Genomic DNA, 24,863 nt, shown 5'->3' on the forward strand with positions numbered 1-24,863 from the left:
AATTAATATGTTGCAAACAATCAGTGTGTCAAAGGCAGAATTGTGGCCAAATAGAATTTGCACTGAATTCTCACAGGCATCTGAGATCATTTGTTACTTTAAGTAAAGCAGTCTGTACTATGTTTAGCATATTTTTTTGAATAAATAATTTCTGCTTCTGTAATTATTTAATTGTTCACGAGGAACTTTCTCTATACTTCCTGGACTTGTGATCATTATAACCTGTTTCACACTGTGTTTCACACTGAAGGATTGCTTAATCCTTTAGTGATTGGAATTGGCCAACATAATGTAGTAATATACAGTATTATTTGATGTCTTTATCTTAGTTACTTTGTTTCACTCAACAAGATAACCGATTTATTTTCCTGCACTGCAGATGAGTTAAATTGTATGTCAATCAACTAAAGGAGGCGGTCACTTTTGTTTGATAGCACCTCTCATTGGGTGATATGTGTTACGGGAAACGCCTTAAAAAAACATGTCTTCTTTGTGATTCGCCAAGAGGGACATGGCAACAAATTACGTGATCAATGCAAATTGTGACTTCTCTGCCCCCATAAGGCAGCGAGCCTTTTCAGCCCTTCACTAGCTAGCTAGCGCAAACAAGCAAGCAAGTAAGCAGGGGGTTAGTGTATGTGTGTGTTCATCTCACTGCTTGTAGATCTCCTGATATCCGTCGCAAAACTCGTTTTTCTTTTACCGTTGTTTTATTTCTCTATTGGTAGCCACACAATAATACAAAACTGAAGTTGCTTTTGTAAAGGTAAGGCATTTGTTCCCTCACAAACTTGCACCGGTTTATCCAAAATGGCTGCTACTAGCTAGCTCAGAAACAAACGTCTAGCATCAGATAGCTTACGCTAACGATAGCATATTAGCTTAAAGCCGAATAGTTAGCCTGCCGACAGCTCAGCTGATTCAGATTCGAGCAGAAAATGACGTCGTCACCTACGCCAGCTAACTAACATGTTACTAAAATGTGATACTGCGTTGTCTGATATGCACACAATTTAACGAGTGTTCAGTCGGGCCTAGATCAACTCAAAAGCCACTGTTAACCCAGGGCCAGGGCTTAACCACGATGGGACGGTAGCACAAGCCCTGCTGCTCAGTGTGCCAGTAGCAGCTAACCATGCTGCCGTGCCCTGTTTCACTGCATCATGGTGTAGTTAGCTGGCTATACTAGTCCTGTTTTTAGGTCAAAATAGCGGATCACCTTTGAACATCTCAGATTAGACAGTGGCACCACTCTGTATTGGCACACACTAGTTTTCTGATGAGATGACTCAACCGATTAAATCCCATCTACATTATGAGAACAAATTGTACGCAAACGTGGGAAACAAATGTCGTGACGTAGCCATGGCTTTAGCAAACCAGCTAGCTAATTAGCTAGCGTTAGCCTGTTAGCTGACCCACCTTTGCTTTGTTGTAGTTGAGCAAAGACAAATAACAGATTTCCACTTTGTGGTAAATTTGGCTTCGGATTCAACTGTGGTAAACATGATATAAGCAATAAGCTGTTTATACACAGGCAGTGTGCTTTCAGTGTATAATGTTATGCTTTAGTAATGTTGCTTTGATGTTTTTCTTTGTGATGTTAGTATAACAAAGACTTGGCTACTGAGCTGGACAACAAGCTAAGTTGGCTAGCTAACGTATCCGTTAGATATAACAGTCAAGGTAGACTGTATTGATAATAAAATAACAAACTTAGCCCGTGGAGGTCGGTCTGTGTTTGTGACTTGTTACTTTAACCCTATGTACTAATTACATTACTTTTCTCTCCCCCAGCACCGTTTTCCCCACCCCTTCCTATTATTCTTATTCTTTTGAAGATTCTTCATTGTCTAGCCGCCAAAGTGGAGAGTGTGATTGCAGAAGGGGGTGCTTCTCGTTTCAGGTATGTACCAAAGCTGCTAGAGGAAGTATCAAGATGGAAATGTGTTTTCCATGGTTAGCCCCTCACTAGCATTTCAGGCAGGAACTTCCGGCCTTTAGAACAAAGCAGGATGTGAAGGCTCAAAATGGCTGTCAGTCACTCTTTGTGAAACCTTTACAAGGGGGGGTGGGGTAGATATAATGGGTCTTGGGAATGCTTTCTATCCTGTTTGTAGTTTAGAGGTGCTAACAGCACACACCCAGTTCATGTAATGCAGAGTCACTAATAACAGGTTGTCTGTAAGCCTTGGAAAAAGTCTTAACCTTGTCTAAACCCAAGGCTTTTAACGGCCCTGAACTCTGTTAAATAAATGTTAAGTCTTAAATTCAGTTTTAGAGGTCTTAAATGTTGCCGTTTCTTGATGCGCCTCTCTCATCCCTTTGGTATAAAGGGTTGGTTTTTCCAACGAAATATCATACCTATAATCATATTCTCCTAGGTCTGCGGTTGTTTAATTTTCACAATTTCAGTGGCCAAACTGGTCCTGTGTATTATGCTAACTGGAATTATATAAGGCCTCAGGTCTTAGAATTTAACTTGATGAAACTTGCAGACACCCTGAATAACCAACTAATTAATCAGTCCAAACCATCTGCCTATTTGTGACATTGACTTCGTAGTTCCATCCAACACCATAAAAAAATGTGAGTGTCAGTAGACTGTGGTGGTGTCAATAATGAAATAGACCAAGCTCTGAGTACCCATTCTGCACCCTTGTCTCGCTCTGAATCTGTAAGTCAGCAATTTGTGCCAAGTTTAACCTATTCTGCTTTTCCTCTGTGCCTTAAATCGCACACATTGCCCTTACTTTAGTGCAGCTACAGCGATGTATCTATCATTTTATTACTAGTTTCGTTTTAGTTACTTTATTGCCCATTTGTGTTTAAAAATACATGGGAATTCTTAGTGATGAGCCTCTCATTGACACAAAAAACGGACAACATTCATGTACAATAAATGCAGTAAAAACAAGACTCAAAAAAAAAGAAAGATGAAGACTGTTCTGCTTTCTTGGTTGAGTCCCAGGCATTTTGTTAAAGCAGATTTGGAGATGAATAGCTACTTTATTTATCCTAGATGGAAATTCGGTTACCACAGCAGCAACAAACTTGAGAGGCATAGCAAAACACTTGAAGAATGCTGTATTGGCTCCCTGTACAATCACCCAACCTATTTGCGTATCAGCATGTTACACCATTATCGCAACACATGCCTTGTCCCCCTCCCCAATAAAACTCACCATTTGACACAATGGGCAATAAACAATAGAAACCCACACTTACACGCGCACACACAATGATTACAAGAAAGTTATTGTGTTAATACTTTAGCATAGGGGTAACATTTGACTTACAGTATTCCTGTACTGGTCATGTCACTTAACATTGGTCTCATCCATGAAATTTGGTGCTAGATGTGTATAGAAATGCAGCATTAAAATTCTGGTCTTCATTATACCAGTAAATCATACAATGTTGGCCAAGCCTAGGCTTAAGTATAGAAAGTCTTCAGCTGTGTTTTTACTCAGTGGACTGCACTGTAGAGAATGGTACATGGGTGTCCCCATCACTTTCATCACCGCACCCGGCGCTATAGATTCGATAAGCATTGGTTACCATTAGTTGGCTGCTACATGAGTAAATGTACTGCATTGGACATCTCTCTTCCCTTCTAAATGTGCACATTGTCATGCTGGCAGCTGCATCTCTGGCTCCCGAACAATGGACAGTGACAGTCACTAGAAACGGCAATAAGCAATGTTTATTCATGAAGGCATTGGACGTACGCGAGAGCCGTTACTGCTACTTGTTTTTCTAGTTTCAAATTATTTTATGTCAAGGCTTCATTGGTTTTCACAGTGCAGTGACTTCTTCTGCCCCGTTCTTCTTCCTTTTATTATAAAGCCTAGATTATCAACTTAGCCGATATCAGTAGAGAATGCATTGCCTTTGTAAGTATCTCAGCCCCTAATTTACCGCTGAGACCTTATCTGTGGGCTGCCACTGATGTGATCATGGAAAAGAAAGGGAACAAAGGAGCCTAGCCCTATGAACTTGCTCTTCAGCATGATTTGATACAGTTGAAATTACACAAAAGGGCCAGTAGTTGTACAAAAAAATAGTTGAGCTGGGTCCTCCTTCACTGAAGATGCGAGAGTGAATATGAACTTAAATTGGGTGATCGAGTGCAGATGTAGGCCTAATTGTTCACGCTTTGACTAATTTAATAAGGCCATTTCATATCTGTATGGCTGAATCTGTGCCCTTTTCCCAGATTGGCATGACAGTAACTATGGTAACTGCATTCGGAAGTGGCGATGAATAGACATCCCTCTGACGTGTCCCTGGGGGTTCACATTATGTGTTGGAGCATAAGCAGCACGACTTAGCACGTTGTCTGGGAGGTGAAGGTGCCGGCTCATTTCTGTGGGGGTGTAATGTAGGAGAAATTGCATCTTGCGCAGTGTTCCACGTACTGAGTGTTCCTCTCGTTGTGTTCGCTCCTGCAGTGCTTCTTCGGGGGGAGGAGGTGGTAGGGGTGCACCTCAGCACTATCCCAAGACTGTCGGCAACAGGTACGTCACCAAGCAGTTTTGTAGAGCACACTTAATTTTAGATGCAGTTATGCCTCATTTACGTGTGAAGCGTAACTTGGGAGTACGTGTCTTTTGTGCCTTTTTCAAGTTTTTAAATCATAAACCAGCATTGAGGATAAGTTGATGGTCCCTGTTCTGAACCTATATTGATTGACGGCTAATGTAATCATTATGGCTGTGGTGACTATATGAAGTAGTTTCTACCACACGTTTACCAACCTGGCTGGCTCGGTGATGCGTTACACCAAAGGGATGAGAGAGGCAAAAGATCTAACGGTGACAGAGTGCTTACTCGCTTCTGTTTAGTAGACGGCTTGTAAGTTCTCAAGTTTTGATTCATCACTTCTGTAGGTGGAGATGTGTCCATACCTGAAACCACAATTTATTTTGAGCAAATGGGGTGAATGTACAGTCTCAACTGAGGCAAAAGGGATACTCTTCAGCCTCACAATTTGGGCTGATAAGACGGGTGTATCTTCACATGAAAATCTTGCCTAGGGCAGCTTTGAGGCTATGAGTGTGCAGTCACTCCTAAATTAATGAACTATTTTAAGTGATTACAGTACATGTTGGGACAGTAGCTGCATTCCAGGGGCGGGTCCTTGTATATTTATATACCAGCCATGATGTGATTAGATTGTGTGGCGCCGTTCTCAGTCTCTTTCCTGTACCTCTGCAGCGAGTTCCTGGGGAAAACCCCAGGGCAAAGCGTTCAGAGATGGGTTCCTTCACGAAGCACTAGACGAGATGTCAACTCCAGCAACGAAAAAGAGCGACACGATGCAATCTTCAGGAAAGTGAGGGGGTAAGGTTCATGCCCGCCTCTTAGTATGTACATCTGAAGAGTTTGTTTCCAACACATTATATCCATTTGGCGGGGAGGTTCATTTATTATGTACATTACAGATAATGTGGTAATGTGTAAAGATGTCAATGTAGGTAATCAGTCATTTAATAAGAGTCTACGTTTTTCAAATGGAGGATATATCATTCTGGGGAAATTCCTCATACAGATCCTTTTGCGAATTCAGTAGATGCAGACTGTGGCATTACATAGTTCCACAGTCTTCTTTTTAAAATGTCATGTGCTTCGCCAAAGGCTCTTAAGCCCTGTTCCCCACTGTGTCAGGTGATGTTTACAAGTTACAAAAAAAAATGAAACGATGGTGACGTTTTGCCACGCAAACATCTTGGGCGCTTTCACAATCATGCTGACCTTCCTCTCTTGCCACCCTCCCCTCCCATTCTGCTTTATTTTTTCTAGCATACTCAACAAACTCACGCCTGAGAAGTTTGACAAGCTATGCCTTGAGCTCCTGAACGTGGGCGTAGATTCAAAACTCGTCCTTAAAGGAATCATCTTGCTGGTGAGCGTCTTTTTTTTTTTTTTTTTTTTTTTTTTAGTTCCACATTAGTGGTCTCCTAAATGGAAATGTATTCATCAATTCCTGGCAGCCCACTCTGAATGACTCATACATGCTCTAATGACTTGAGTGATCTCTCCCCTCTCTTCTCTCCCGGGTTAGATTGTAGACAAAGCCCTAGAAGAGCCGAAGTATAGCTCGCTCTATGCTCAGCTATGTCTGCGCTTGGCAGAGGACGCACCAAACTTTGATGGCCCTTCACCGGAGATCCAAACAGCCCAAAAGCAGAGCACAGTAAGTCTGGCTGTCCCCGTTCTGCTGGACTGTTGAGTGCATTTTCAAGCCTCTAGTGTTAATTTGTCTACTTTTATAATATTACTGCTTCACAGTCTAGTGCCGTTTCTGTTCTGCTGAGCAGGCCTTAATGGAGCCAGCAGTGCAACTCTTCACTTGATTATAGTTGATGGGTTTTTCTTAATGATTGTTTTGTTCCCGTTTTATATTACAGCACTTTGTAACTCAAATGTGCAGTGCAAATATAGATATTAAATGCTCAATGACTCCACATGGATTCCTTTAAATAGTCTGTGCTTCATTGGAAACACTGTCTTGGGAAAAGTATGGTTGTGAGGGTTTGATTTGTATTAAAATGTCATGTTTAACCACTTCTGACTTGATGGAAGACTAACTGAAGGAGGGTGATTCCAATTCATGTCACCGTTTTTCTAGACCTTCAGAAGACTGCTGATTTCCAAGCTTCAAGATGAATTTGAAAACCGCACCAGAAATGTTGAAAGTGAGTGCCCCTTCCCTCCCATCTGTAGCTCTTGTCATAAACACTCTTTCCACCATAGCCCACTCACTAACTGCCATTCATCCTCTTTCACTCCAGTCTATGACAAACATGACAACCCTCTTACTTCTGAGGAGGAGGAGCAGCGTGCCATTGCCAAGATCAAGATGCTTGGCAACATTAAATTCATCGGGGAACTTGGCAAACTCGACCTCATCCACGAATCTATCCTTCATAAGTGCATCAAAACAGTATGTCCAGCCTGTGTTTTATTTTTAAATGGGTTTGAAATTCAAGTCCTGTTAATTTGTGAGCAGTCAAGGCTTCTCATTTGTAAGATGGATCAATAGGACTTAAGACATTATGTTCTCAGCAAGCAACTAAGTACACATTACATCTGTAGCACAACATATCCAGTAGAGCCGTTGCACAGTCCTTCAACACTGCGTAACTAATGGAGCCAGAGCATAGTTCCTTGTATAACCCTGGCCTCCTTCTCTCTTTAATCTTCTCTCAAGCTTCTGGAAAAGAAGAAGAGAGTCCAGCTCAAGGATATGGGGGAGGATCTGGAGTGCCTCTGTCAGATAATGAGAACAGTGGGGCCGAGACTCGACCATGAGAAAGCAAAGGTAATGGCTCCAGCCTCTTCTGCCTACCGTGAACCATAGCCGACTGTAGAGGCTGGGTATTGTTTTTACATTTGTGTCATAAACCCTGGTTTTAGTACCTCAAATTTAACACCATATGATACTTATTTTGGTGCTTTGTGTAAATATAAGCATTTTGGTTTATCTATTTTTCATAAGCCGTCTAGTTGTTCATGCAAATGTATGTTGAAGTAGGGCCCTAAAATTGTGTGTGTGTGTACCACAAATTTCTATAAGATTATCGGGGGTGAGAAATTTCAACCAACATTCTGCATTTTGGCCTTGGCTGGTAAGTTTAGCTTTACCAGCCACTTTGCCAGGTATACAGCTCAATTTGGTGACTGTACTCAAGATGGTTTATGAAATGGTGAAAATGGCTGGTGAATCTGTAGACCTGAGTCTCCCGTCCTGTTAATCGGTGTAATAAAATATAGTGCACCATCTCATGGAACAAACTGCTGTTGCAAAGATGCAGCAAGGTGGAGCTGAGGATGTTTGGGAAGATGTTATTTGGGTCAAACACAATTGGAAGCCCCACGACTGTCTCCCAGCATCAAGAATACTGCCCGTGTCATCCCAGGTCCTGGCTTAGCTCACCATCTGGCTGGATTCAGCCTCTTATGCCCCATTTGGAAGACAGCCAACCCTAATGTAAACGCTGCTCTGTATGTACAATGTCTGCCAGTCCTCACTTAGCTGTCTCCTCTTTCTCCCTCCCACCACCGTCCTTTCTCCAGTCTTTAATGGATCAGTACTTTGGCCGTATGCGATCCTTAATGAACAACAAGGAGTTGCCCGCTAGGATCCGCTTCCTGCTGCAGGACACGGTGGAGCTGCGAGAAAACAACTGGGTCCCCCGCAAGGCTTTCATCGACAACGGACCAAAGACGATCAACCAGATCCGTCAGGATGCAGTGAAAGTGAGTTGTGTTAAATGGCTGCTTTGGACATCATCGCCTCTCCCTCGCTAACAAAGAAAATGCGTCGTTTCTGCACAGCATTACAAGTGAGGGCCAACACGATGTTGCCCTGACAATATAATATTCACAAGATGTAGTCAATTTTCCTGTGTGCTAAGAATAGTGATGTAATTGATAATTCAAATTCAGAGGAGTTCTTAAGATTCAGTACTGGCTGAGATTTGGTCTTGGATTTAAGGTGTGTATTGGTCATTACAATGACATTTGCTCTGTTCTTTGTGTTCTTGTAGGATTTGGGTGTTTTCATACCAACGACCATGTCTCAGGGGATGAGGATGGACTTCTTCCTGGAAGGCCCCTTCATGCCCAACCGAATGAAACTGGACAGGGAGACTCTCGGGGGATTAGCTGACATGTTTGGGCAGATGCCAGGTACCTGCTTTGTCCTTCTTTGTCTCGACCTGTGTAGCCACATTGACGTATCTCAAGTTCTTATTCCATTTTAATGTTCATTTCACTGTTGAAATTGGTCTCACGTTTCTATTATAACTGCCTTTACAAAGCTCTTAAAGTTTTAGATTTACCTTGACAACACCCATTGGAAGCCAGGAAAAACCTTGCAAATATGTAAAATCATGGCAACATTATGAAGGGGCTAGAAAATGAAATGCAAAAGGGTGTTTCAATTTGGTTCACCTAAGAGCGTTGGATGATTTTATACCCCGCTAGTGTTTCTCCTGCTTGGCCCCACGTCTCCACATGAACCTGTACTAACATCGTCTTTGTAATGCGTCTCCCCAGGCAGTGGGATTGGGACAGGCCCGGGGGTCATTCAGGACAGGTACTCGCCCACTATGGGACGCCATCGCACCAACCCGCTCTTCAACGGCCACAGTGGCCACATCGCCCCTCCACCACAGTCCCAGTTCGACGTTGGGCCTAAGTCTTTTGTCAAGTCCAACCAGGTACTGTGGCAATTACTGTTGGTCAGATTGTGTGATATTGAGATGATCTACTGATTCAGTTTTCCTTGATTGCATTTTGACTTGAGAATTTGTGGAGTAACATCAAAGCACATCCATGCTTTGTCTGTTTTGCCTCTTGTCATGATCCTCCATGCTCATATTAAGTCTTCGCAGGTTCAGAACCAGCATTTCCTCAACCAGAACCAGAACCACACGGCCCAGCAGCAGGTCCAGTCCAAGGACATGCCGCCGCGTTTCAGCAAGAAAGGACAGCTCAATGCAGACGAGGTAAATGGTAGTCTCCTGCCAGTAGGGCTGCACGATATGGACAAAAAAAAAAACATATTGCCATTATTTTGATGCATATTGCGATTTAACTTATGATATGAGAAGTGTTAACTTGTAATTCCCTTTTTTAAGAAGGCTAAAAGCACATGTTCAGAGGCCCACCAAGATGGATCATAGGAACAAGCACATCTGTATCATAACGGAAACCAATAGGGCGATTTTTTTTTGTTTTTGTTTTGTTTTTTTAACGTTTATTTGTAAAACGAACACAAAGATAGATCATGTAAAATAATAAAAACATTCTTTACAAAAGAGATGTATTCAATGACAACAGGTTAAGGCATTAATCTTAAACGTAAAAAAATATACTTGAACCCAGTCTTCTTTACCAAAAAAAAAAAACTAGTGACCTGACTAGTCTAGTGACAAGTCTGGAATTGTCTGAAATATAATAACACAAACTTTAAATAGCTTGGTCTTCTTTTCAACAGATCATGTACAGTGAACATTATTTAGTGAACAATGATCTAAAATTGACTTTGACACTTTGTTACAGTGTCAGTGAACTAGGACCTCAGACACAGATTACTGGCCTGGCTACAGATTTTCCAAGAAAAAACGGCATGTCTGTCACTGCTGGTTTGAGACGGGAGCGGTATGCTGTCACTGCGTTCCCTCCTGTGCTGAAAACCCCGTCAGATGTTGAACTGGTTGCTGGTCTGTACGGTTTTTGTGCCAGCTTGCTCAGCCCAGGAAAGGTGGCACTTCCACCATTTCAGGGGGTTTTCCTCACTTAAGGATGTAATTGTTGAGCTCAGCTGCCAGTGCTTCCTCAAGTAGGAGGGGATCAGATGCAGCTGGAGTCATGTTGCTGCTGCTCTTAAAAAAACTGAGTAAAGAATAGATTATAGTGAGATGAACAGCATTATGTTAAGCATGGCTTAACATAATTGCATGAAAATGTAAAGTAAATCTAACCTTTATTCTTACAAATGGTATTCGACCGTTGCCAGGTTGGATTCAACTTTCCCTTTGCATTCCTTATAAAACTATTATTTTTGTGGAATCCTCCTTTGCTGGTTGTTTTTATGGGTAATATGTCTTTAGTTAAATGCTAGATGATAGCCTCGGTTATTTCTCCATAAGGGGTAATGTTTGCAAAAGCATCGGTATTTGAGATTTGTCAGTCTGGTTTGGACTGTTACGTTTACTTGCTTCAAGGGCCTTTTTCATCATGCATTTGTCGTACAAGTCTCTATGGCGTTGTTTAAGGTGTTGGTAGAGATTAGTTGTGTTGCCTTGTGATGCTGCCACCAGTGTCTGACAGTTTTTTGCGTAGTAGTACCTGATGTTTCACATCTGCTTGTCTGAATCCCAAGTACTGCCAAACAACTGTCAAATTCTTTTTCGGCACCAAATCGGCTAAAAATAGCAAACTAACTATCTGATTAGAACAACTCCCCAACTCTATTCTTTATCTCCGTCAACTCCAGTCACACACTCCCCAGGGCCGGTTCAACTCAGCCCTGACTCATGAAACAAACATCAACCCTACACGCGAGTTATGCATGCGCAGCATACTGTAGAGTGCAGCTCTTCGACTGACATGCATCTATCCAAATGTTTTTTTTGTTTGTTTTTTATTGAAAGCGGTGGTGGTGTTTCTGTGTTTGGTTTTTTTTTTTTTTTTTTTTTTTTTTTTTTTTTTTTTTTTTTTTTAGACCTCAGCCTTTTGCAGTTTAGATATCATACATGGTCAAATCGCAATTTCAGTTTCAGTCGTGCAGCCCTACCGGCCAGAGTTAAGATTTCATGCCCAGTGATTATAAAAAGACGCGTTATTCTGAGGGATACAACCTGCTGCCAGTCTTTTACCTCCCTTTCACTCCATCTTTTGCTCTCCTCCATCTTTCTTATCCTTCCTCCACTCCTCCTCTTCTCTCCTCAAACTGGCAGCTGGTCCACTGACTGCGATTATGAGATATGAGGGCATGGCTTTAGGCAATATTTAAATATACTATTTTGTAATAAACATGCCTGATCTTACATATGATTGTTGTTCATGACGCCCCACAGATCAGCCTCAGGCCAGCCCAGTCGTTCCTCCTGAATAAGAACCAGGTACCCAAGCTGCAGCCCCAGATCCCCACCATGATCCCTCCCAGCGCCCAGCCCCCACGCACTCAAACCCCCCCACTGGGACAGGTATGGGGCAGAACCCACCTTAACAGTTCACTACTGGTTTAGTTTAAGTTGCATAGTGTTTAAACACAGAGGTGACATGATAAAACACAATGACAACACAAAGAATATAGAAAAGGGAAAAAGAAATTGTGGTTTTGAGAGGAAAAACCCATGGAGTTTATAAAACAACTCTCTTCAAAAGAACAAATCACCACAGAATGTAATGGGATTGCCATGAAGTTCGAAGGCGCCAGGTTTGTTGTTTGTACTTTGTCAGTGTAGTAATCACATGATGTTTTGTCCCAGCCTCCACAGCTTGGCCTGAAGACCAATCCCCCGCCCATCCAGGAGAAGCCTCAGAAGACCAACAAGAAACCACCTCCTGCCAGGGAGGAACTGCTTAAGATGACGGTAGGCAAAACAATTCAGTTCACAGCTACCACTGTCTTCAATCTGTAACCACACTTGATAGGAATACTTGATGCATCATTTTCCCAGAAATTTGGTTTGCACATAATATTCACAGGAAGATGCACAGTAAAATCATAAAATGGATAAATTGAAAGCACAAAACACACAAAATGGAGTTCTTGTACAGGCATAAGACGCTACATAATTTCTTGTGCAAATTTAGGTTAGTTGCTGGTTGTTTTGAGTCTAAACACCCTTTAGGTGTGATCACAGTATTGTGCTTTTTTTGTAGAAGTGCTGCTTCAAGCGCATTTTGTGCAGATTCATTTGAAAAAGCAGGTCAGGCGATGCACACTTTGTTTCCGTATCGACTAGCTGCCACTAAGAACAAACACTGCTAAGGTACAACTCCCAAACACTTAACCAGAAACTCAGACAACAGAGCCAATATGCTCCATACTGACACTATGATTTATGACTCTAATACCAACTTTTCTACTGGAAATTTCTCTTATATTCTTTCTGGTTGTAAACTGTCAGCTGCCTACATACCATGAAATCCTGCCACTTCTTTGTTGTGATTAGTCTGCTCAGAAGTGGTCAATGTCGTATGCACTCCTCTAAAAAGTTTAACTGCTCCCAACTTCTACTAGAATGCACTCTGCTCTACCTAAAGACACCAGGTGCAGCTGCTTTCCATCTGCCTTGGCAGCTGCAATGCATTCACTTTCATATTAAAGTTGGATAAAACGGCGGATAAGAGGCACCCAGAGGGCATCAGTTCAAACTGCTCTCTAACAGGGTGACCAGGGCTGATGGGGATGATATTTACCTTTCTTACTACATGCCTAAAAAGCGAGGAGGTGATGAAACTGGCTGCAGCTCATTTCTGTCCTCACTTCAGGAGGCGATCATGACTGAGTACCTGAACAGCAAGAACCTGACCGAGGCGGTGAGCGGCGTGCGAGAGATGAAGGCTCCCAAGCACTTCCTGCCGGAGATGCTGAGTAAAATCATCGTGTGTTCCCTGGACCGTCCGGACGAGGACAAGGAGCACGCCAGCACCCTCATCCACACGCTTCGTGCCGAGGGCCTCATCACCGCTGAGAACTTCATGCAGGTACGTCCACCTGGCTTTCGTGTAACATTATACTGTTATAATAGAAAGAGACTCATGTGGCTCAGTGGTCTAAGGCGCTTACCATGTAAATGAGATGCTTTGGGTTTGAATCTGGCCCAGGACCTTTGTCGCATGTCATCCATTTTTCCTCTCTCTCTACTTTAAACTGTGCAAAGTCCTTAATACTGTCCTCAATACTTTGCACAACCACATAGTTCATCAGAAGTTACATTAAGATGAAACGGTGATAGTGTTTATACTAGAAGTTCCTAACCTTTTTGTAAAAATGTATAACCATGGATTGGTCTCCTTCCATCCGCCACGCTCAAAATTTCAGACCACATTGAACTGTTTTGTTTTGGGTTTTTTTTTTTACCTGGAAGTGATGCATCTCACCACTCCTCTCTGACATTTTCAGAACAACATTGATTAGCCCAAGGTGGGTGCTGCAATTAGAAAGCTGACATATTTGACTGCATCATTCATCGGGGGCGACATGTTTGCTGTTGCCTTGTTTAGCTTTGATTCATTGTCTCTCTAATCCTTCTGTGGTATTTTTACTGACGCCAACTGCTCTGTGGCATTTCCGCCCATTCCTGCAGGCTTTCCTCAACGTGCTGGACCAGTGCCCGAAGATCGAGGTGGACGTGCCCCTGGTCAAGTCCTACCTGGCACAGTTTGCGGCGCGGGCCGTCATTGCGGAGCTGTTGAGCGTGGCGGAGCTGGCCCACCCCCTGGAGAACGGCACCCACTTCCCCCTCTTCCTGCTCTGCCTGCAGCAGACGGCCAAGCTGAAGGACCGGGAGTGGCTCACCGATCTCTTTCAGCAAAGCAAGGTCAACATGCAGAAGATGCTTCCAGGTACGTCGCTCCCTCTCCAACCCTCTGCTTCCATGCTCCCAGACAAGGCTTTCTCTAATTTCTTTCTGGGCTGTGTGACGTCCCTGCTCTGATCGTCTAGTTGAACAGCTAAAATTACATATTTCGGTTTGTGTGGCTCGTCAAATGCAGTTTTAATGTGAGCATCAGAGCAGGAAACATTGTCTCCAGGCCACAGTGGCTGGTGAATGCCAAAGTCCAAGCCAAATAGATTTTTAAAATATAATTGTTACCTACCAATGTGGCTGTGGAGTAGACAAATTTGCCAGCCATAGCAAAAATTTACCAGGATTTGGCTGATGCTAATTTCTAGGGCTGAACGATTTTGAAAAAATATCTAATTGCGATTATTTTGACTGATATAGCAATTGCGATATGTTCTGCGATATTAGCGGGAATTATAATTTTTACATCATTATTCTCATTTTCATTGAAAATCGTTAAAATGATTATGGTGTGTTTTTTTTTTTTTTTTATTTATTTATTTTATTTATTTATTTATTTATTTTTTTGGCGGGGATCTGTACCAAGCAAAGATGTTTTCTTAAGTCTGTAGAATATGATGTGTAGGCCAGGACATCTCTGCAGCACGACAGTATTTAATTTAAAATGGTATTTTGACACATTTCGCCTTTAACAAATATTGCGCCTCCTGCGATTTGAAAATTGCAGTAGGCCATATTGCGATTTCGATAAAATTTCGATTAATTGTTCAGCCCTACTAATTTCCCATCCCTTGAGCAGCTTGGAGATATTTTGTTGGGGCTGTATTAGTCTTTTCTGATCCCATCCACTTTGAGCCATCTTACTTTTTAGGTTCAAGAGATGAACTTCCCCCTGATGGATCAATCACACAAACATGGCCCACTGACCATACCAAACCATTCTCACCATTTTGACCACCTTCCTCCTCTGTCTTAAGTAACGACGACCCCCCACCCCAATCCTCTCTTTAACGATTTTTTCCCCCATGGTAGAAATCGACCAGAACAAAGACCGCATGCTGGAGATCCTGGAGGGGAAGGGCCTGAGCTTCCTGTTCCCCCTGCTGAAGCTGGAGAAGGAGCTGCTGAAGCAGATCAAGGCAGATCCGTCTCCCCAGTCCATCTACAAGTGGATTAAAGACAACATCTCTCCCAAGCTTCACACTGACAAAGGCTTCGTCAACATCCTCATGACCAGGTAAATACAGTGTAGATTTTTTTTAAATATATATTTTGATAATCATTAATGGTCAGACTATACCAAAATGTATCTAACCCTTTAGTATCGTCATCAATTCAATTGCACAGACACTATCTCCCAATAAGGAGGGGCGCTATGGATCAGTCGATTTAGTTTGATCATTTGTCTTGTCTGTCACACGCAGTATCTTATACACACCTGATCGAATTTTGACACAACTTGGGGAATGATGCATCATTGCATGGCCCACAGGGGAACTGCATCAAGGGGGGGTGACATATTTACTGTTGCCTTGTTTCAAAAATGGCTAAACGATGAAAATTATACAGTCTGTGTGTGTATTCTATAGCATCCTTTTTATTACAGACGTGTTTTGCTTTTGATAGTTCCAAGAAAATTAAAACTCATTTTAACAACTTTGGATTGTGTGATAATCACAACATTTCAGTACAAGAGATGTTGTTTTTTTTTAAATAAACAAAGCCCCCGGTTAGAGTGTGTGGTTCGATAACAGACTTGCTTTGCCGACCGTCCCCGCCCCCTCTCTTCCAGTTTCCTCCAGTACATCTCCCAGTACATCTCCCCGGAGCTGTGCGAGCCAGAGGGTGACGAGCTGGCGGCCCCCTCCAAAGAGCAGCTGGAGCAGGAGAAGCAGCTGCTGCTGGCCTTCAAGCCCGTCATGCAGAAGTTCCTGCACGACCACACCCAGCTGCAGGTCAGCGCCCTCTACGCCCTGCAGGTGCACTGCAACGCCAGCGGTTTCCCCAAAGGTACGGTACCCTGACTTTGCTTGTGCATTGTTTACACGCATGTTGGTCATTGTAATTCGCCAAGACGCTGTTAAGTGCACACCTGCATGAAATTGTGTTTTGGTTTTTTCGTTTTTTAAACTATGTCGATGGCAAACGCTAGGTTTAACACCAGCTTTGGCCGTCACAACACCTGAAATTAATTTAACATGAACTGGGAAACACTGCAAATGCAAAGTTTTTGCTGTGATTGGTAAGCTTTGGCAAGTACCAAACCATGGTTCAGAGGCCCTTTTTTTTTTTTTTTTTTTTTTTTTTTATTCTAAAAATCCAGTTTGCTAGTATAACAGATGAAATGGCTGGTTAATGTGAGGATTTACCAACTGCTGTGGCTTGTAGAGTTTCAGTTTCCCGCCTTGATTGTAATCGATTCATTCATGTATTTTTTTCTCAGGCATGCTGCTGCGCTACTTTGTCAACTTCTACGACATGGAGATTATTGAAGAAGAAGCCTTCCTTGCATGGAAAGAAGATATTACCCAAGAATTCCCTGGAAAAGGAAAAGCTTTATTCCAGGTAACTGCCAAGTCTTCATTCTTTCTTTTTCATTTTTTTCAATAGAATATTTTATTTACCTGTTCACAGTAATGGGATTGCACTCAAGAAAAAATAGTTTCATATTTAATGCAGTTTATTCTCATGTCAGACAGAACATCTTCAGCCGTTCAAAAAAGTTAAATCAGACTAGTCGGAGCATGTTAGCCATTGTATAAAGATACATTTATGTAAATTTACGTTTTCCATTTCCCCTCCCATTAGGTCAACCAATGGCTAACCTGGCTGGAGACAGCGGAGGAGGAGGAGTCTGAGGAGGAAGCAGATTGAGGAACCAACCAGAAGCAGGCATCATGGTGTAGAAGATCGACCTTATCTATTATTACACTCGCCTTTCCCTTGTTAAACTCCATGCTTAATTTAACCACTACCACGTGGCACTCGGCTGCTTCTGTCTCGCAGATATAAAACAAAAGCATGTACTCGTAGGGCCTAGTGTGTTACCACCCATACCTATGCCTTTTATATGATGGGCTGAGAAGTATCATTTAATCTATTGTGTAATGGATGATTGATTTGGGTCTCTGCCCTGATCGGCTATATGAATTTTGAAGTCTGGAGTGGCTCAACCATGTTTTCTTTTTTTGCTCAGACTGTAATTGTAACGTTTTTTCATTGTATTGCATGTGTTTCGTTTCCACTCTTTAATTTGTTGGTGATTTGACCCTTCCCCAATAAGAAACTATGCTTTTATTTAAAGGTGTGTAGGATTTTCTCTTAAATATATCACTGTCAAATTAGTGACGATGTACTCTAATGCTAGCAGAAGGCGTCACGAGGCCGTTACGAATCATAGCCTCAGTGATCTGCTTTGTGCTGATTTGGGGCATGGAGAGGGTTGGATGCTTAACATCTGTATTCCCTTCCATCACATTCAAAACAGCTGAGGGGAACTGAAATCTGGCCAAATAAAATCGCTTGACAGGGGCTGGAGAACGTAGCACAGATGATTGCTTTGACAATTTGACTGTGATCCATGCAGTGAAAATCCTGGACATATTTGACATCCAAATAAGCCTTTGATTGTTTCTGAAAGTACGACTGCAAGGAGGCCTACTCAAGTGAGAGAGAAGCATAAGCTGGCAAAACATTTCATAATTAATTATGGTATGTGAGTTTGGTCAAACTACGCTTTACTAAAATGATTTTTCCCCCCTTTTGACTTAAATAAAAGTGCTCTTCATAGTCAGTCGCCAATGATGAGCATCTTCCTTTTTTTTTTATTCTATTTTTTTTATTTTGATTTATTCCCCCCCACCCCCATCAAAAGAGTCCCCTCTATCTATCCCTCTATGTTGTCTATTACATGAGTGGTTGCAATACTCGTTATCCTCCAAATGTTACAATATTTTAAAAACTGTAATCATTGGTGTGCCGCCGTAATGTTTCAAAGTTGCCTGTGTTTCTACCTCTTAGTTAGATGGGCTTTTGTTTTTTTTGTGCTGGGATAATGAAATCTAATAGAGCCCAAGCAAATGCAGAAGTATTTGATTTAGTCCTGGCCTAATTGCACAATAAATTTATTGAAGCTTACTTTCCTATGAAGCTTCACATGGTTTACAAGTATTAATATTTAAGAACGAAAGAGAAGCATGTTTTAATTGGACAACTCTGCATCATCTTTGTGAAATTTACCTGTTAGAAAGTGGGGTTAAGAGATTTATCTCACCCTGAACTTTGAGTGACAGTGTGAATGTGGCCTGTTTTATTTTGAATGCTCAAGTAGGAAAATAAACAAGTGAATTTTATCCAGGTATTTTTTTTTTTTTTTAAATTGGCAAAATAAAAGCAAACCTTTTTAAAGTAACGTTGTATTTGACCTTCCCCTCGTCGAAAGAAAAAAGTCCAACAGCTAAAAAGCAATTTATAAGAAATTGAGATTTGACTTTGCCCAAGAATTACTTAGCCGGTGTGCTCACAAGCCATGTTTATGTATAAAGCAATGGATTTGGATCATATTGTAAGGTATTCATAAATATTGTGCACCTCTATTGCTCTGTCAATAAAGTCCAGTACTTGAGCACCGAAACAATTTTTAACCTTTATTTATCCAGGGAAGGGCATGTTCTCTTTCAGCAGCGACCTGCTTCACACTCTCAGTTCCACACATTCACACCAGAGAACTGCCCAGTAAAACCAGTCTGCTACTGTTGACCAGTGAGCAGCTCTACTGGAGCGGGGGGGGGGGGGGTTAGATGCCTTGCTCAAGGACACATTGGAAGCAGTTGAAAGAGGGAAGAGCGCTTATTTTACCTCACCCATATTTTCCTCGTAGTCAGGGATTCAAACCAGCAATCTTTGGGTGACATGCCCTCTTCCATCTTTCAGGCTGTCACCGCCCCCAGTGGTTATCTGCAGGATTCCCACAGACCTTGAAAATCCCTGAAAGTCTGCATTTGAGAGAAAATGTGCCTTTGAAAGTTTTTGAAAATAAGTGGGTGGCCTTGGAAGTACTTGATCTGTAAGTATGGCAGCCAAATTCATCAATATGCCTCAGCTGTGGTCGTCTCTCAGTACTACGATCAGCACTTCACATCCTGAGGAAAACACCTCGGATGGACGTTTGGATTTCACCAGGATTTCTTGATTTGAGAAAAGCATGAGTAAAAAAAAAAAAAACGAGGCCTCTGATGTCTAATTTTGACCAATGTCATGTCTTGCCAATTTTGAGTCCTTGAATTTCACCAAACAAGACCTTGAAAGTGATTGAAAAGTCAGATTGAAAAGAACCCTGTCTGTGTTGCCTATTTAGCTTACATTTTAGGCATTTTGCTGACACTCTTATTAACGAATGAAAAATGAGCGCAACAGTAGATTAAGCTTGAATTTCTCAGAGCCATAGCACCATGACTATGCCTGTGACTCTAAAATGATCATGTAAAAGAAATGCTATGGTCAAAACAAGAGCTAAGGAGACCGATAAAAGGGATTTTTTTTATTTAATAAAGAGTAAAGAGGGAGTAGAAGAGGAAAATGTAAGAGAGGGGGTGTTGGGGGGACAGAGTGGCAAGGTAGTTCTTGAGATGGGTTTTCAGCTCCTGACGAAAGATGAGGAGCTCCACTGTCCAGAAAGGAGTGAGGAAGTCAATCCACCATTTGGGAGCAAGGACTGGACAATGGTCTGGAGGTATGGGGGTGTAGGATTGGACCATGGTCTGGAGGTATAGGGGTGTAGGACTGGACCATGGTCTGGAGGTATAGGGGTGTAGGACTGGACCATGATCTGGGGGTATGGGGGTGTATGACTGGACCATGGTCTGGAGGTATGGGGGTGTAGGATTGGACCGTGGTCTGGGGGTATGGGGGTGTAGGATTGGACCGTGGTCTGGAGGTATGGGGGTGTAGGACTGGACCGTGGTCTGGAGGTATGGGGGTGTAGGATTGGACCATGGTCTGGGGGTATGGGGGTGTAGGACTGGCCCATAGTCTGGGGGTATGGGGGTGTAGGACTGGACCATGGTCTGGGGGTATGGGGGTGTAGGATTGGACCATGGTCTGGAGGTATGGGGGTTTAGGCCTGGATCTCACATTGGGTTTTGTTAGCGCCAAGCAAGCCAGGTTTCTACCAGGTACTCATTACTCGTTTCTATGTATGGTGTAAATCAATGTTTTTTTTGTCTTGGGTTTGACGAAGAGGCCACTAGACGGTCATCATTGATTATTCCTGGTCTGTTGGGATCCAGAAGTATTCCACCACCTTCCTGCTTCTGCGTGGAGGGGCGGAGTCGGGACGCTCCCCTCCGACGGCGGGCAGGTCGCCGAAGTGAGTCGGACCCAGATCCTTTCCCACGTGCGGGGCAGACACCCTCAACATGGTCCTGAAATATGTGGTTTCACAGATAAAGACTTATATTCCGAAATGTAACACATCCATTTTGGGAACAAAGTCTTTGCAATCGTTTTGTAATGCAAGGTGTCACGTTTTTCAGATGGTCGATATCTCATTTTGGAGCAAGACTCTTCATAGTTCAAATACATGTCAATCCACTGATCTAAATTCATTCTAACTACTTTCAGTTCTTGGTTACCTGGATGAACTCCTGTCAGCATCTTCAGGATTGGGCTCAGGGGTTGAGATGTATACAGGGTCTCCTTCCTGAGAATAATACAAATAACAGGAGAAAAATCACAGAATGAGACCATTGGTGGCACAATGCTGCTGTCACGTTTTACATTTTACTTTTGTTTAGAAAAACTGCCTTAATTTCAGATTCACAACCTGATGTTACATTTTTTGGGCCGTTTTTTGAAACTTCATTTATTTATAAATTATCTACAAACGACCACAGGAACCTTCAGTTTAAGTAAAAATCACCTGTGCAGTTGCAGGTTTTTTTCTGTAACAGCATGGATTATCTGATCTCATTTGCAGAATCCTCTCACCGTGAAATTTCTTGGGGTGCCGTCCTGATTTCTGAGAATTTTAACCCTCTGATCGCTTTCCGTCATGCAGAGGAAATAGCTCTTGATGCTGGCTTGACACTGTGGGAAAAAAAACAGAAAATTGATTGACACCAACCACAGGTGACACAGACAAAACAATACAAAATGATGTACACTCCACTCTTGAAATTCTCCAAGATGCTCTACCTATGTTGTTTTAAATGATTTTGGTGCATGTTAAATGTTGTGCACTAATGTCTCTTTTGTATCACAGGTGAGCCAATTTTCTAGACAATAACGTTCTATTCTATTCTATTGCTTTCTACTCTGTTTTGCACTGTTTGAGAATTTTACTCACTTACAAAAAACATGAAAACCATGAGAATGGCAGCAATCCAAGAAATTCTCAAGAAAACAAGATAAAACTTGACCTCAATTAAACCATATTTTAATAAAACCTTTATGGAGTGCTGCTATTCCCATGTTTTTAGTGTGTTTTTTCTTACAGTTCTTGCCCAAATACCAAGTCAAAGGACTATACAATGCGGTCCAGCTGGTATATTTTCTTCAGGTTCTCTTTCAGTCAAGACCTCGACATCACCCTACTGTGGGATACGCCTAAACTCCACTAAATGGCTTCAAGCAGACAGGATTTCAGGGGGGGATTTCTTCCTCACTGCTTTGTTCTGCCTCTGGGCCTTCAGGTCCTCCTGGGCCCTGAACGTGTCGGCTAACGCCCGGTGCTTCTCCCTCCAGCTGAGGCACTCCGCCGCTCGCTCCTGCCTCTCCTTCTCGGCCAGACGCCTCTCGGCCTCGGCCTCCTGCCGAGCCTGGTTGGCCTTCTCGCTCTGTTCCTCCGCCACCGTCGCTCTGCGCCTCGAATTCACCTCCCTGTGAAGAGGAGACTGGAATTATGTCGTCACCTTCACTGCAGCTGGACTACAGAGAATTAGATTTGACTCCAGTTCATTATAATTTAATAAGGTGGATTATATGCAGTGGATATCAAAATGTCGACACACTGACTTCAAAATCGTTGTTTTTCTTGAGAGCTTTGCATGGTTTTGCTCCTGGGTGTGTTTCTGTCCCTCAGGTCCTCTGATCAGGGGCTTCTGGCCGGCTGGAGGCCTTAAGACTTACGGGCAGTAGAGCTTTTGCCATGTCGGATCTAATTTTTATTCATTGGCTCTTGCTTTTAACCATGCTCTTATTTCCCTCACATCTTAATTTTGCTGTTGGTGCTCCATTCTCCACCTCATCTTCCTCCTGTTTTGTAACCCCCTCTATTCTGTGAAGCACTTTGGCACAAACTGGTCTTGTGTTTTTGAAGCACTACATAAATAAAGTTGTCTTGACTTGACTATATGCCATTTCAAATTTTGGAGTTTTTATTGCCTTCTGGCCTGAAATCAAGGTATAAACAAAAGGCTATTCATTTCTGACAACCTATTAAAAATGGAAAACTAAAACCCTTTGGTGTAAGTGTGCACACCTTTCAATTAATACTCAGCAGAAGCACCTTTTGCTTTGATAACAGCAGTAAGTCTGTTTGAATAAGTGTCTACCAGCTGAGCACATCTGGATTTAGGAATTTTCTCCCCTTATTCGTTAGCAGAAACATTGAAGTTCACGGACGTTTCAAGGGGACCACCTACACACACACACATCCAAATGAAAGTCTGATTTAACAGGTTTTCATTTCAGGCCTCAAGGCAATAAAACAAACAGACAGTTTGAAGGTGTGCAGCCGTTTGATATCCACTGTAGGTGAGCTGAAGCTTGGCTTAGCATCAAACATTCCTGCTTCTCTTCTCCTCTCTTTGACCCTCATCTTTACTTCTGCCAGTTTTCTGTCAGTCTACTGTTTTCTCCTCTCCTACCGCCTCCTCTCATTTCTCATCTTCTCCTCTCCCCTCTTCCTTCCTGCCTTTCCTCTTCTGTATCCTCTTTTACCTACTCCCCTTCTTTTCCCTCCTCTTCCTTCATCTTTACTTCTACCTTCCTCTCCTCTCCTCTCTTCTCCAGTCCAGTCCTCTCATTTATCTTCCTCTGCCTCATACATATTTATACATAATATAACATTAAAATATTTAGCTGCCACTCTTATCCAGAACCGCTTCCAGTGGGTGAGCAGATAGGTGTTCAATTTTAATGTTTTTCAATTTCAATGTGCTTTATTGGCGTGAAAGTCCCACAAGTTGCCAAAGCATCAAGATAAATATAAATTTTCCATTATATTCCCTGCCCAATGTAAGTGTGTGTGTGTGTGTGTGTGTGTGTGTGTGTGTGCCTCAACAGAAGAGGATCTGGTTTGCTGTTTATTCACCCCTCATACCCGAACCCACTCACCGCAAAGTGAGTATTAGTAAACTATGTGAAGGAATTCATATTTGGTTAGAAACTAGAGTTCCAGTATAAATTACCTATTTTCATACATTTCTATTTTATATACAATAACATTCAAAGAAAAAAAAGAAAAAGTCAAATATGTAGGGTTTGAAGATATTGACAGGTGTTCAGTGTGTTGCTTTGACTTTTGGTTGACCTGTGACCTTTTTGGTTACTGAACGATCTCTTTAACCAGTAGGCCATCCTGAGTACAAGTATTTGTTAGGCAAGATATCCATTCCACACTTTGTTAGGCACACCTGGTCGTTAACATAAATAGCCTGCTCCTCCAAACAGTGAATCATGTGGCAGCAATTCAATATGTAAAGCATGCTGACATGGTGAAGTGGATTAGTGTTTTGTTCGATCAAAAAAAGAATGGACAAGATGCGTGATCTAAGCGACTTGGACCGCGGTCTGGCTGTTGGTTCAGCATCTTAGAAACAGCTGCCCTCCTGCGATATTCACACACTAACACCAGCCGCTACTAGATTATACCTAATAAAGTGGCCAGTGAGTGTAGTAGGAAAGCCTAAACATCCATCCAGAGTTACTCCAGTGGGGGCAGCTTCACTGATTTTATTCCTCTTATGTAGATTTAAGAGTGGTTTAGGGAAGGACACTTTACAGTTTACAGAAATCAAACTGTGGAATAGCTTACCAGGTAGATTCAAGACTATCAGCAGCTGGAATGGTTTTAAATTTGAGTGTAAAAAATAGCTTAGAGATAGCAGGTGAGGATACAGAAAGTCAAACAAAATTCAAATAGAAATTTATGATCATTTTTGCCATTGCAGATCCTCTGCCCTGCCCCCATTTGCAGTAATACAGTATTTCTAAACAAAAATCTTGCCTAGTGCAGCGCTAATGTAATGGTTCCTAAAATAAAAACATACTCACTTCTCTTTAATCTGGACATTTTCCTCGGTGGTTTGCCTCAGCTTGTGTCTCAGGTCGTCTCTCTCACCCTCCAGGCTGCGGGTCTCCTGCAGCAGGACGAGCTTCTCCCCAGACACCCTGTCCAGCTTCAGCTTGGCCTCGAAGTAGCTCTTCTCTGTTTGTGCCAGTAAAAGCTGCAAATCAGTGTGCTACAAGAAAGGCGGAGGCCAAATTAATGTCACAAGTCATAATTGAATTCATTCAATTCACTTGTGTTAATGAGTTCAATAATATTATGCGTTATTTATGTCCTGGCCGGCTCCTGGAAATACATGCTGGTGATGGAGAGAGAACTCCATTCCAAAAACAAGTAATCTGCACTTTATTGCTCTATGCCTCAACTGATTGCAATGATGATCATAATGTTTGCTCATATAGCGGGCCAATATTGCACTTTTAATAAAAAAAAAAGTGGTCAGTGTCCACCTTCACCTTCAATATGATGGATATAATGCAGTTTGTTTGACTACATATTTATTGTATCAATATTGA

The 24,863-nt window shown here is 42.3% G+C and overlaps 1 protein-coding gene and 1 non-coding gene across 2 annotated transcripts; both read left to right on the forward strand.

The window, feature by feature from the left end:
• The first annotated feature begins 1,801 nt into the window (after positions 1 to 1,801).
• Positions 1,802 to 18,409, forward strand: eif4g2b (eukaryotic translation initiation factor 4, gamma 2b). Its single transcript, XM_071920445.2, has 19 exons — positions 1,802 to 1,906; positions 5,221 to 5,346; positions 5,806 to 5,908; positions 6,068 to 6,199; positions 6,635 to 6,701; positions 6,798 to 6,949; positions 7,217 to 7,327; positions 8,083 to 8,265; positions 8,556 to 8,697; positions 9,067 to 9,230; positions 9,405 to 9,518; positions 11,595 to 11,723; positions 12,009 to 12,113; positions 13,018 to 13,233; positions 13,836 to 14,094; positions 15,090 to 15,294; positions 15,850 to 16,067; positions 16,501 to 16,622; positions 16,866 to 18,409. Exons 6-19 carry the CDS (start codon positions 6,866 to 6,868, stop codon positions 16,929 to 16,931), a joined length of 2,118 nt encoding a protein of 705 aa, XP_071776546.1. The 5' UTR covers positions 1,802 to 1,906; positions 5,221 to 5,346; positions 5,806 to 5,908; positions 6,068 to 6,199; positions 6,635 to 6,701; positions 6,798 to 6,865; the 3' UTR covers positions 16,932 to 18,409.
• On the forward strand, positions 11,331 to 11,511 carry LOC139928083 (small nucleolar RNA SNORD97). The gene has a single exon (XR_011785368.1). It is a non-coding gene; the product is annotated as a small nucleolar RNA SNORD97 (small nucleolar RNA).
• Positions 18,410 to 24,863: the final 6,454 nt, after the last annotated feature.

The sequence above is a fragment of the Centroberyx gerrardi genome, chromosome 4, assembly GCF_048128805.1.
Source record: "Centroberyx gerrardi isolate f3 chromosome 4, fCenGer3.hap1.cur.20231027, whole genome shotgun sequence".
Taxonomy (NCBI): Eukaryota; Metazoa; Chordata; class Actinopteri; order Beryciformes; family Berycidae; genus Centroberyx; species Centroberyx gerrardi.

Coding starts and splice junctions, on each gene's coding strand:
- eif4g2b (XM_071920445.2), top strand. CDS start 6,866: ATGCTTGGCAACATTAAATTCATCGGGGAACTTGGCAAACTCGACCTC. Junction 9,519..11,594: donor GACAGCTCAATGCAGACGAG/GTAAATGGTAGT, acceptor GACGCCCCACAG/ATCAGCCTCAGGCCAGCCCA. Junction 16,068..16,500: donor CGCCAGCGGTTTCCCCAAAG/GTACGGTACCCT, acceptor TTTTTTTCTCAG/GCATGCTGCTGCGCTACTTT.